The following is a 13,590-nucleotide window of genomic DNA, read 5'->3' on the forward strand; positions in this document are numbered from 1 at the left end:
TGAGTGCAGTGGGGCCGTGCGGGGGCCCAAGGACCGACGTGTCCAAAACTCCCTTGTTATAAATAAAGTTTTCATCATCATCATCTTAGCGCACGCAAGGCTTCCCTCTCTTCCCCCCGTCAGCTGTAGAACCGACTCGCATGTTCGAGAATAATCGGCGGGGATGACTGATTTCCTCGGCGCACGCCGCGGCGGTGGAGAGAGAGGCACGCGCTCGGTGGGGGCTTTCCCTCTCCCCCGTCGGGCTCGCGCCGGCGAGACGCCGTGCGCGCGGCGGTTTTTCTTTGTTTGTTCCTAAAATGCGCCGAATTTTGTGACAGGGTGTATGACTGAGTTTAAATCAGATTCATTTCTAGCATTTGCATGCTCTACGCCAGGCCAAGCTTCGCTTTTACCACTATATGGGCAATGTTCTTAGTGAATGCTTCCGACAATAAAGACAGTAAAACTGGGCAAGTTGGCTTCCTACTGCTGGCAGCAGGGACGGCTCCAGGAGGTTCGTACTGCGAGGCAACATTACTTCTAGTAACGTTGGTCGGGGGGGGGGGGGGGGAGGGGGGGTTAGGAAAATGTTGGGTATAGCATGCTGCCTCTGTTGCATATCTTGCTGTTAAGATAAGAGAAAAGAACTAAATGCAGTGGCACTGCAGTGGTCTGAACAAAGCGCTCGGCAGGTTCCTCCTCTTGGCGCCGTCACTGGCTGGCAGTCTGATAAACCATCGCACCCTCGGAACAAAACCGACGGCTTGTACAGAAGTGGAGTTTCGTACGCGCGCACACAGCCTCCGTATCGAGCGGACCCAGGGACTTCCGCAAGGGCGCACATTTAACGAGCTGTGGGGTGGGACGGCACGTCCGGTCTCCGAGTGTGTCCGGCGGTGCAGAGTCAACACACTGTGCGAGAAGGCCCAAGATGTGGGCGTCGGCGGCATCGGTTCTGCTGTCCGCAGCCCTGTCTCTGGCGGCTGGCTCGTTTTCCTGTCCAAGTTTGGAGTTATGCAGCTGCGTGGAAGAGCGCGTGGACTGCGCCTGTCCGGTGGGGAATGAAGTACTCGACTTGTTCGCGCTCTTCGAGCCGGACGTGGAGTACATCTCCGTGAAGCATTGCGGCGCCGTGTACGTGCCGCCGTACCTGGTGGCCAGCCTGTCGCTCCAAGAGGTTCGTACGTTCCGACTCGTTCCCTTGCCGGTCCAGATCGCCGCTCGCACTTGTAATCTTTATGGTGGTTTACTGCGTGGCCGACGTAGAACTGTACCAAACTTGACAGATCTCGGCCAGAAGAGGACTCATGGAGTAGTATTCTTATGCAGCTGCATGTGAACGTCAGGGTGCAGAATTTCGCAGAAAATATACGGAGGCACTTAAGACTGCTTACGGGCTATGAAGGCGAAAGCATGAATGTCTCATCGTGAGTTTATATATATCGTCGGTTGGAACCCTTGTCGCGAGCTAGCCTGCAACTTGACTAGCAGCTGTATGCTGCGTGCGACGAGAAATCGTATGACACCACCCGGAATGCTGCACGACGTATGGTTGCGTTATAGCTGTGAAACAAAAGTCGATGAAAGGCATACCATTAAGGGTACCTATAACATCAGTTGGAATCCCTTTCATAAGCTAGCCTGCAATGAGTCTAGGAGACGTCTGCTATGTGCAACGAGAAATCGTACGACACCGCCCAGAGCTGTGTGTGACGTGCGTCACAATTTTGATACGAATGTCGGAGAAGGTATATATAATTGGAGGTACAGGGTTGGTCAAAAGTTCCCAGGCCGCAGGGTCTGATTTTCATCCGTGGAACTTAAGATGCCGATAAAGCTGTCAAGGTTCTCAGACGCTAGAACGATCATTCTTCTACCGTCTACAGATATTTTGAGCTTCGAGGGTATCGTAACTGCCGGACTCAAAACCAAACCCTGTGGCCTGGCAACTTTTGACGGACCCTGTACATCGTCGTCGCACTCGCCGCTTCGGTGGGATCGGCCTCAACAGCGATGGTGAATTCGCCTAATGGGGGCTAGTAAGGCTTTTAGACATCCGTCCTTGGGGCGGTCTGTATGGGCGGCAATGCCAGCTGAGCGGCTCAAATTGCGCCACCCAGACGAAATGGGCAAATGCGCGTCCAGCGTAATCTTCCCAATCTGCATCGATTATAAGAACGGACACACAGGATGGACATTGAGCGTGCATCCATAGCGCGTTTGCTAAGCGATGCGTGTTTCGCGCCAACAGCTTCCGGAATGAGCGCTTGTCTCTCCCGTGGTGCATGCAGTTCACGCTGACCGACATCGACTGTGTGGTGGTTCGATCGCTAGCCTTCGAGAAGGTGTCCGGGTTGCGGACGCTGCGATTCCGCCATGTGCGCAACCTCACCATCGAGCACCTGGCGCTGCACGGGCTGCGAGGCACGGAGCTCGTGGAATTGGACAACGTCACCGTTCCCGAGCTGCCACCAGCCGCCCTCGCGGGCTTCTCCGACGTCCAGGGCATCACCGTCCGCAACTCGCACCTCGGACAGGTTGGTATGCTCTCGGCACTGCGTTCCGACCACCACGTTTGTAGATGTCATGGATATATCGGCAGCGAGTCGCTTTGGACTAGCGTTGTGGACCGTGAATGTAATTTTTTTTATTTATTTCATACTGCAGATCATGTTACAGATCTAAGCAGAACAAATACATATTAGATAACACAGATACACGAGCAGCAAGTAAAATAAAAATAAAAACTAAAAATAAGAAAGGCATGCAGGATGACTATGCGCTTACATTTTATCGTGTCAGAGAATTCCACTCGCTGATGGTACGCGGGAAAAAAGGAAAATTTAAAAGTGCCAGTTCTAGCAAAGTACGGGGTAAGTGAACCGGAATGATGGTGACGTGTGATGCGTGTAGCTAAAAACGATAAATAGGGTGCAGGATCAAGCGCCAGTTTGTTGTTTATGAGCAAGGAAAGAAATTCTGGTCGAATATTTTTTCTTCTTGCCTGAAGAGGTTGGATACGGTTAGATTTCATTAGCTCAGACGGAGAATCAAAAGGTGAAAATTTAGAATAAATAAATCTTACGGCTTTTCTTTGGATTCTTTCAATTTTCTTAATATTGGTAGTAGTATAAGGATCCCACACCACGCATGCATATTCGAGCTTAGGCATGATTAGTGAGTTAAACGCGAGAAGTTTAACCTGAGGGGGGTCTTTGGAAAGTTTATTTCTTAAAAAACATAGTTTGCGAAAGGCGGACGAACAGATATTTTCCACATGTGAATATCTTTGTGCGGCAAAGTGTGCATCTTTCTGTCCATGCCACACAGTTTCTTTTTCACCTTTTTATTAGGGTTTACTGCTTTGTATTTTTACAAGTGGCTTTCAGAAGGTGTGATACCCTTTAAGTAAGCTTAAGCGAACGCTTATAAATGTGGAATGATATGTACATGAGCACTTCAGTTGGATCATCAGTGTCTTTACGTGTAATCTTTTGAGCTGTTATTAGCAAACGCTGTACTATTTACAATTTTCTTTTACACTAGCCGCTCGTATAATGGTTGATGTATTGTATCTTCTCTAAAAGAAAATGCAGTGATTCAAGTGATTTACCCATGGCTGCGCCGGCGTGCAGGTCCACCCTACGGCGCTTCTGTTCGCCAAGGGCAAATCGTTCCGGCTCGTCAACACAACAGTGGACCGGGCGCAGAATGGTTCGCTAGTGTTCGACTCGGTGAGCACTATCGAGGTGGTGAACTGTTCTTTCGGCAACATCAGCGGAGCACCGCTCTCGGCCACCAACGCAAGCACGGTCGTCATAAGAGAATCCATGTTCGCGGACCTGAGAGATCGCGGGAGTCTGCTCCTTCTGGGAAGTGCCAATGCAACGAGGGTCATATTCGAAGACAACCGAATAGGGTTCGCAGGGGCCGGGGCGTTGGCGCACCTGTCTGCGGGAAGGAACGTCTCATTCGCCAGGAACGTCATTCGAGACATGGGGGAAGGATCGCTTCCTCTGGGACAGAACGTGACGTTCGCTAACAACTCGCTGCCGTGCTCTTGCAATGCTTCCTGGATGTTGAGGCAAAAGGGAGGAAGAAGCGTACACCAGGAAGCCGTCAATTCGAGTTTCTGTTCGGGTCCGATGCCAATGGTTGGGCTGAGGTTGAGCGACGTCGAGCCTGTACCAGGCAACGGGACCTGCCGACTAGTCACTCGGAGACACACCGCCGGCGAGAAGATGCTAGCGCGCCTCAGTGGATGCCAAAAGCTACGGGCAGCGGACTGGGGACTGGGTCTTTTAACGCTTCTCGTGGCTATCGTGAGACTGCACTGACATGCTTTTCAGTAAGGACGAAGAAGCATGCCTCTTGGGGACAGTATTATATGGCGGTGGCTCGAACTGATTTTATAGTTTTTTTTGTTCTGGTTGATGTCCTTGTTCGCGAAGTTTTATGCATCATTAACATGTTCTCTGCGTCCATGAGAGTGCTCATAGAGTATCGCACATCTTTCTCATCACATCATCTTTGTGCTCTTATTATGAGAATTACAGGGTAAATAAACCCTCGATTGAATCTTGTGAAGTGGACATGTTTCACGCAGGTGAAGAAGGGAGCCACAGCTTGACTGATATCTTCGCCTGCGTCTTTTGTATAACAGCGAGAGCTGTATCACCAACGTCTTCTAGAGACGCGTGAAAGTTTGTCCGCGATCCCGTGACCATTCACTGGACGTGCCTCCGCTACCTTTGTCGTATTTGTTTGGGGTCTACACTCACCCATGATCATGAGACCACGGATCCCGCTATCGGATGACCACCCGTTGAGCAAGTGCTGTCAGGAATAAATGGAAGGCAATACAGCAAAAAAAAAAAAAAATTATTCCATCGCCCCTATTTCATGCATCCTTGAGCAGATATTTGCAGCCTAATTGTACTGGTGCGAATTACGCAGTGTACCAATAAATCTCTACCATTCGGCTATGGATTTAAAGAAATTAAACGTTCTTGCCACAGCCGCCTTTTAAGGAGGAGGAGAACACCTTTATTTAGTCAATGGGACGGCACGGCCTCGCCGGATCGGTCCAGTCATCGGCAGTTATGCGCCTTTCCTTTCCTCAAAATCAACGAAGGGTTTATACTGCGAACAAGACAACGCTGGTAACTAGACTATTTGCTTTGGGCGAGCGGAGTCCGTGAAGTGCGCCGGGAACCGAATACCCCAAACTGAAGAAGGTTGAGGTGCACATGGCATATACAGACACCAAAATGGGTCTCCACTCAAGACCTCTCGGCCACTAATACCAGTCAGCTTTCGCTGATTAATGCGCCAAGCCAAAACATAGATGTAGTTTTCCTATCTAGTGCAAAACCGGAATATCGAGTCGGTTCATTTAGGACAGATTAATCGGTTTCCAGCGCGCTGTGGAAAGGAAATTGATAGGTGTAACGTTAAGAGATCGGAAGAGGGCGGAGTGGGTGAGGGAACAAACGCGGGTTAATGACATCCTAGTCAAAATCAAGAGGAAGAAATCGGCTTGGGCAGGGCATGTAATGCGAAGGCAGGATAACCGCTGGTCCTTAAGGGTAACGGAGTGGATTCCAAGAGAAGTCAAACGTAGCAGGGGGCGGCAGAAAGTTAGGTGGGCGGATGAGATTAAGAAGTTTGCGGGGATACAGTGGCGGCAACTGACAAAGGACAGGGTTAATTGGAGAGACATGGGAGAGGCCTTTGCCATGCAGTGGGTGTAGTCAGGCTGATGATGATGAATCGGTCTCCTTGGGTTCGAATAGGTCTGTGCACCGTTTCTGCGTCGTAGCAACCGCACATCGCAGTTTCTTGCAACGAGTTCCTCCAGCGATGTCAACAAACGATTGTGCGCACGTTAAGTGAAAGGTTCGCTTCCTGCGGGAGCTGCCCGATAGCGATACGATAGGGCGAGTAGGCCGCGCCTAATTGGATCGCTTGCCCCATCTTTCTGTGGAGGCGCCGCCGAGGCCGGAACCCTTTTCCGTACAGCGAGGACCGCCAATTATAAACCACTGCCGGTGGCGCGGCTTTGTGCATGCCGCCCCGAAGTTTCCGCCGTGCACATATCTGCAAAATGGCCCAGTGGAGTCCCGCTAGGCCTTACGCTGACCCCAGCTTGTGATGAATTCTCTGTAATTATGAAGATAAGTTTCATCATGGTGGCATACAGTGTCTTAACGAGAATAAAGCGTTTCCCTCCTGGCCTTTGCGCATCTTCAACATTCCACCCGAAACATAGCCAGAAATACCTCACATTGCAGTGATATTCGGTTGTGCATCCCAGGCAAGACCGCCAGTCAACCTGCTTTGGCTTTTTAATCATCGCCATCAGCAGTGGCCAAGATACGAACACTGCAGGGTGAAGGCCAAGGATCTTAAAGGGCCAGCGGCAGCCGCCCTATATGCCCGTGAACTTCCTAATCACACCCCACCCGACCTATTCTACTCTTGCTCCTATAGGAATCCACTCCATTACCTTGCTTTGTCATAGCAGGAAGAAGGCATGAAGGGAATACTCCATTAGCTTCCATCATAATTGTATTTACTCGCATAATTTGCGCAAAATTTTTCCTAAAATTAAGGCTTCAAAATGGGGTGCGCAAATTAGGCTGAGGTCCTGGTCTTATTAAGATGCATTTGGCAGCAATACACCCATCACAGCGAGAGTCAAACTTACCGATTTCGAAGCAATACAAAACGTTACCAGCGGCGTTAACGTGTCCGACTCCCAACCAAAAGCTCGTACAGCTTTATTCCCCTCCCACCACCAGGGCTTTTTCTGAAGTCCATATATATATATATATATATATATATATATATATATATATATATATATATATATATATATATATATATATATATATATATATATATATATATATATATAGCGAAGTATACGCTTCGTTAAAGGAAACATATTTATTCAACTCGACGTTTCGATCGGAAGACCGATCTTCTTCAGGAGTGATTTTACATTGTGAATGCATCCCCTTTTATAGGGGCGGGCACAGAACAGGAAAGTGGGAAACACAAAGCACATAGCAGAAAAATACGCATAAAAAATTATTAGAGGCAGTGCGACCCACACACACATAAAAAAAAAAAAGGGTGCCAGGAACAGGTACTCAGTCAGAAAATACAATGTCCAGATGCGCCTCTGCTTTGTTAAGCACCACAGGCTTGCTTATTGACAGTCGTGTCCAGCTGGGAGGTGCCCGACAGGTGCGTGGCCGTGCAACAACTTTCGTAGAAAAAAAAAAAAAAAAACTTGTTTCTTCTCCTGGCCACGAGAGCAAGAAAATAAAATATGACCCTCCAACAGAGAGAGCAGACAACAGAAAAAAAAAGGAAAATGAACAGAGCAAGGAAGAAACCTCGAAAAAAAAAGTGAAATAGGTAAAAGACAACCTTTAAAGTAGTGCTTTTTCTTCGCACCCAGCTATAGTGCACCCACCCCTGGTTGAGGGGAAGTATTGGAAGGAATGTAAAAAAAAAAATATAAGAAAAAAATATATAAAAAATGTGAGCTTACATAGTAAAAAAAAAAAAGAAGAAGAAATTGTGCGGCACTCGCGTGACCACAAGGTGAGCCCACCCGGGGGGGAAACGGCACAGGTGTGGCACAGGTGTGGCATGCAGAAAGGGGTATGACCTCAGACGACTTAGTCAGTGTTGCTTTGTTTAATTTCGTAGGCCCCTGACCTCGGAAGAGAGGTGAGGGTGCCGTAAGTTTCATTAATGCCATTTTGCACTGTGTTAAATTTAAAAATAAAATATGATTCTCGTTGCTCGCGCTCACGAGTGTTTTTGAAGCCACTCTGTAGTATTGTTACTTTAAGTTTGTCAAACTCGTGACCTTTCTCGCGGAGGTGTTTCGAAAGAGGGAGGTTGGGGAGGGATTGGGTATGTGAGCGGTGGTTATTAAATCTGAAACGGAAGGAATTGTCTGTTTGGCCTATGTATTGCATTCGACAGTCGCCACACTCGAGCATGTAAACCACGTTGCTGGAATCGCAATTCAGGTCTTCCCGGATAGAATGCTTGAAATTTGAATGGGTGCTTTTAGCCAGTGACGTGGTTTCCATGTGTTTGCAGACTTGACATCGGCTTTTTTTGCATGGTGTGCAACCTACAGCTCTCGGTTTATTGACTGTCGAATGGACAACATGGTTTTGCAGATTTTTTGGTCTCCTATATGTTACATATTTATGAACAAAATTGAATCTGACTTTCTGTCCTCATATCCAACAAAACCAGCTTTTTACAAACGCTTTCTGGATGACATATTCATAGTTTGGACAGAAACCGAGGACGAACTCATCCATTTTATCGCCTCATTCAACAAAATCCATCCCAATATCTCTTTCACACACACCTACTCAACCAATAAAATTAACTTCCTGGATGTTCTGGTTCGAGTAGAAGGAAGTACATTAATCACTAGTGTCTATAAAAAACCCACAGACAGACAACAGTATCTTCATTTCAACAGCTGCCACCCACGCCACTGCAAAACTTCAATCCCATACTCACAGGCCATCAGATTCAAACGAATTTGCTCACGATCGGAAGATTTTCACGAAAATGCTAATCGCATGCGGGACACTCTAAAAAAACAACATTACCCGTCTTCTATAATCAACGATGCCATTAAAAAGGCAGAAGCAACTAATATTAATCATGTCATTAAGGAATCTCAGCCATCATCACAGCGCTGTAATCTTATACTAACCTTCACAAATAATCTCCCGAATATTAACAACATCCTAAAAAAACACTTTAATATCATAGAACAGAGTGACCGTCTTTCAAATATTTTCGCAACGGTCCCCCAAGTAACATATAGGAGACCAAAAAATCTGCAAAACCATGTTGTCCATTCGACAGTCAATAAACCGAGAGCTGTAGGTTGCACACCATGCAAAAAAAGCCGATGTCAAGTCTGCAAACACATGGAAACCACGTCACTGGCTAAAAGCACCCATTCAAATTTCAAGCATTCTATCCGGGAAGACCTGAATTGCGATTCCAGCAACGTGGTTTACATGCTCGAGTGTGGCGACTGTCGAATGCAATACATAGGCCAAACAGACAATTCCTTCCGTTTCAGATTTAATAACCACCGCTCACATACCCAATCCCTCCCCAACCCCCCTCTTTCGAAACACCTCCGCGAGAAAGGTCACGAGTTTGACAAACTTAAAGTAACAATACTACAGAGTGGCTTCAAAAACACTCGTGAGCGCGAGCAACGAGAATCATATTTTATTTCTAAATTTAACACAGTGCAAAATGGCATTAATGAAACTTACGGCACCCTCACCTCTCTTCCGAGGTCAGGGGCCTACGAAATTAAACAAAGCAACACTGACTAAGTCGTCTGAGGTCATACCCCTTTCTGCATGCCACACCTGTGCCACACCTGTGCCGTTTCCCCCCCGGGTGTGCTCACCTTGTGGTCACGCGAATGCCGCACAATTTCTTCTTTTTTTTTTTTTACTATGTAAGCTCACATTTTTTTATATATTTTTTTCTTATATTTTTTTTTTTTTACATTCCTTCCAATACTTCTCCTCAACCAGGGGTGGGTGCACTATAGCTGGGTGCGAAGAAAAAGCACTACTTTAAAGGTTGTCTTTTACCTATTTCACTTTTTTTTCGAGGTTTCTTCCTTGCTCTGTTCATTTTCCTTTTTTTTCTGTTGTCTGCTCTCTCTGTTGGAGGGTCATATTTTATTTTCTTGCTCTCGCGGCCAGGAGAAGAAACAAGTTTTTTTTTTTTTTCTACGAAAGTTGTTGCACGGCCACGCACCTGTCGGGCACCTCCCAGCTGGACACGACTGTCAATAAGCAAGCCTGTGGTGCTTAACAAAGCAGAGGCGCATCTGGACATTGTATTTTCTGACTGAGTACCTGTTCCTGGCACCTTTTTTTTTTTATGTGTGTGTGGGTCGCACTGCCTCTAATAATTTTTTATGCGTATTTTTCTGCTATGTGCTTTGTGTTTCCCACTTTCCTGTTCTGTGCCCGCCCCTATAAAAGGGGATGCATTCACAATGTAAAATCACTCCTGAAGAAGATCGGTCTTCCGATCGAAACGTCGAGTTGAATAAATATGTTTCCTTTAACGAAGCGTATACTTCGCTATATATTCTTATAAGCAGTCTAGTACTTCACGCTTTCGCAACCTATATATATATATATATATATATATATATATATATATATTTATTTTTGTGTGTGTGTGAGTGAGTGAGTGTGTGAGTGTGTGTGTGTGTGAGAGAGAGAGAGAAGCAAACAGCCACAGAAACACCACAAAATAAATAAAAAATCTCCCGTGTTCCTTGGTTTCTGCGGCTCTTGGCTTCTCTCATACTTATAACGAGCCCCTCATTCACCTTCCCTTGTCCATATATATATATATATATATATATATATATATATATATATATATATATATATATATATATATATATATATATATCTATCCTTTATTCCAACCCATTTCCTTACAACCATTCATCCTATCCATTTGCCCATTCCTTACGCTACTTCCCAGGGGAGATCAGGAGAGTCTCCCCGGGCCCGCTACCCCGGCTGTGGGTTGCTATAGTAGCTTTCCCTTATTGATTTCTTTCCACCTTCAGGTGGCAAAATTACAATTGCCTACGGGCCAATTCGTTTATTTTTATTGGCTTTATACCCGCGATACAGTAGTGGTGCGGGAGAGACTTTTTTCTTATTCGTTTTTATGCCTCCACTATACTTTGTCCGATGTACTGCAGCTTACAGACACCGCATTCGAGCAGATAGACAGTATTGCTAGATTGCAACATTAATTTTCCTTGCGACAGTATGCGACATGTGGGGGGCTGACCTTCATAGCCGAAGCACGCCCTGGACTACATCGGATTTACGCCAGCCTTCTACTTCTTCGATGCACGAACCGGCGTCGAGCAAACCGGAACGCTGCGACTGTACGACACTGCAACTGTGCGGCGAGCGCCTTCAACGACCGTCTACGGAATTTCTGTCGGCACTCACGGCATGTCTTCTTGTTCGACAACGGCTTTGAGTGGTTTCCATCGTTGCGTGTTCTTGCAGCAGCAGGTCTCTATCCGAGCTTCGAGGGCGTTGCACTAATGGCGAGCCACATATGACAGTTGTGTTTCCGTAATCGACCAGACATGTCTTCTACATCCTGGAGTGACCACTTGCCCACGAGACCCACCGAACCAGAGCTCTCCAGTGACCGACCCATTGCCCACTAAAGGGCCACAAGCCTGCACTCCACAAAACAGCCTACCTCGAATGATCTGCCCACTGCGGTAACAGGCAGAATCCACCAAATGATCAGGCAACACTACGCCACAGCACAGCTATCCCTTGAGAAGCAAGCCGGCGAACGCAGCGACGGCTCTGCAGAGCTGACTAGGCACCGCTTCGAACGGTATGGAGACATCAGCTGGATTTTTTCAGCTGAGAAAGTTGATTGACAAACGCGTCCGATATCAACTTCACGTGTCCACTTTATGTACTTATATTGTTGCTTCAACTGTCCCCAAAGGCCTTAAGCTCACTTTGAAACCAGCTACCTATGAAATGTCTACCCGAAACACAAAGAGGTGGAACGATACTCTAGAAAAAGCATCCTTAGATCTCGTGCGCATTGTTATTGATCATTACCTGTCGTCCGTTAAAGACTCAACTCACAAAGAATAAAAACTGCGCGCCACATTCACCCTAACACTTGTACAGCATGCTTTGCTAGATGAATATGAAGCGCAGAAAAGTAAAGAGGTCGGAGCTAAAAAATGTAAGAAACTGCTACGTGATAACATCTCTTCGTCACAGCGTGATGTAAGTGCCAATGCACCGTTCCAGACAGACATCGTTAACTTATCAAAATGCATTTTATCTGAATCAGAAACTGCTGTGCTCTCGGGCGGCTTGAACTTCTGTCCAGCGATGGGTGGTTATAACAAATTCCAGCTAGTAAAAGATTTAGGAAACGTTGCGCGCACGATGAGGCTGCGCGAGTTTTTTCATGGACGGCCCGCGTTTACTCATATTCCATTACATCATCAATGGACCCCACCCTGTCAACGGGACAAATATCTCGATCTATACATATCCGCTGTGCAACAGGATATTCTAAAAATATATGAAAAACGTTCTTTTTTCAGGCATAACTTGTCCATTGATGAAACGAAAGCATTTGAGTCACTGCAGAACCGCCTTGAAATAGTTATCAAGCCCGCAGACAAAGGTGGCGCAGTGGTAATCATGGACAAGACCAATTATATTGCTGAGGCAGAAAGACAGCTTAATGACACCACGTTTTAAAAATGATTGGACACTGACCCTACGGACAAATCTAAGGAAATAATAACGTATAGCTTGTGAAAGATGAACAACTTTTTGAAAAAGCAAAACAATCGCTAGTACCTATAAGCCCGATTGCAGGCATATTTTGTAATAAGGGAGTAATTACTCATTGACATCCACCCAAGCGCAGCCATACGGCTACAAAGGAAAGCTTAACAGCCTTCTAAGAAACTTCAAAGTTAAAGAAAAATTCGTCCTGGTCCGGGGTTCGAACGCGGGACCACCGCTGCACCGGAGTAGTCGCTCTGCCTGTTGAGCTAACCGGGACCTTTTTTTCTTTATTGATTGCGCTAACCGGGACGGCACGCTTATGGTAGGGCGAGAGCGAATTGATCAATAACTTGAATTGGGAACAGTGTTGGTCAAATGTTTTAGGGGATGCGCTTGGGTGGATGTCAATGAGTAATTGCTCCCTTATTACAAATCTACTCTACCTTGGGGGTTTCCCCTAAAACGTTTGACCAACACTGTTCCCACTTCGAGTTATTGATCAATTCGCTCACGCCTTACCATAAGCTTGCCGTCCCGGTTAGCTCAATTGGTAGAGCGACTGCGCCTGTGAAGCGGTGGTCCCGGGTTCGAGCCCCGGACCAGGACGAATTTTTCTTTAACTGCTAAGTTTCTGAGAAAGCTGTTTAGATCTCCTTTGTAGCCGTATGACTGCGCTTGGGTGGGTGCCAATAAGTAATTACTCCCTTATTACAAATCTACTCCACCTTGGGGGATTCCCCTAAAACATTAATAAGGCAGATTTTATCTTTTACCTAAAATACATAATCCCCACATAAATCCCGGCCGTCCCTTAGCCTCAGGCATTGGAACGGTCCCTGAGCCCTTGTCCCGTTATGTTGACAGTTTAATCAACGTTATTGCGCCCATATTTCATCTTACCTCAAAGACACCAACCATTTCTTAACAGATATTAAGGACCTTGATGTCCCTCACGGTTCACTACTTGTGACCATGGATGTAGCTTCTCTTTATACTGAAATTCCATATGAATATGGTATTCGCGCGGTACTCCACGCGTACGATGATGCATGTTTCGCCAAGGTGGTCGATACACCCATTGTAGAGATCCTATTGAGGCTAATTCTCCAATTAAATAATTTTGAATTAAATGGCGATCATTTTGTACAAGTGAGCGGTACCTCAAAGGGGACAAAATACTATTCCGACTTTGCTGACA

The 13,590-nt window shown here is 46.4% G+C and overlaps 1 protein-coding gene and 1 non-coding gene across 2 annotated transcripts; both read left to right on the top strand.

The window, feature by feature from the left end:
* The first annotated feature begins 747 nt into the window (after positions 1-747).
* On the top strand, positions 748-4,565 carry LOC149371719 (uncharacterized). The gene is made up of 3 exons (XM_089565996.1): positions 748-1,159; positions 2,274-2,519; positions 3,618-4,565. Exons 1-3 carry the CDS (start codon positions 914-916, stop codon positions 4,317-4,319), a joined length of 1,194 nt encoding a protein of 397 aa, XP_089422122.1. The 5' UTR covers positions 748-913; the 3' UTR covers positions 4,320-4,565.
* Positions 4,566-12,924: 8,359 nt separating this feature from the next.
* TRNAH-GUG (transfer RNA histidin (anticodon GUG)) lies at positions 12,925-12,998 on the top strand. Its single transcript has one exon. It is a non-coding gene; the product is annotated as a tRNA-His (tRNA).
* The last annotated feature ends 592 nt before the right edge of the window (positions 12,999-13,590 follow it).

The sequence above is a fragment of the Amblyomma mixtum genome, chromosome 1, assembly GCF_055824585.1.
Source record: "Amblyomma mixtum isolate Tamu chromosome 1, ASM5582458v1, whole genome shotgun sequence".
Lineage (NCBI taxonomy): Eukaryota > Metazoa > Arthropoda > Arachnida > Ixodida > Ixodidae > Amblyomma > Amblyomma mixtum.

Excerpts from the sequence above, each read along its gene's own strand:
- LOC149371719 (XM_089565996.1), top strand. The coding sequence starts at position 914 with ATGTGGGCGTCGGCGGCATCGGTTCTGCTGTCCGCAGCCCTGTCTCTG. Across the intron at positions 1,160-2,273 it reads CCAGCCTGTCGCTCCAAGAG|TTCACGCTGACCGACATCGA; the intron begins GTTCGTACGTTC and ends TGGTGCATGCAG. Across the intron at positions 2,520-3,617 it reads GCAACTCGCACCTCGGACAG|GTCCACCCTACGGCGCTTCT; the intron begins GTTGGTATGCTC and ends GCCGGCGTGCAG.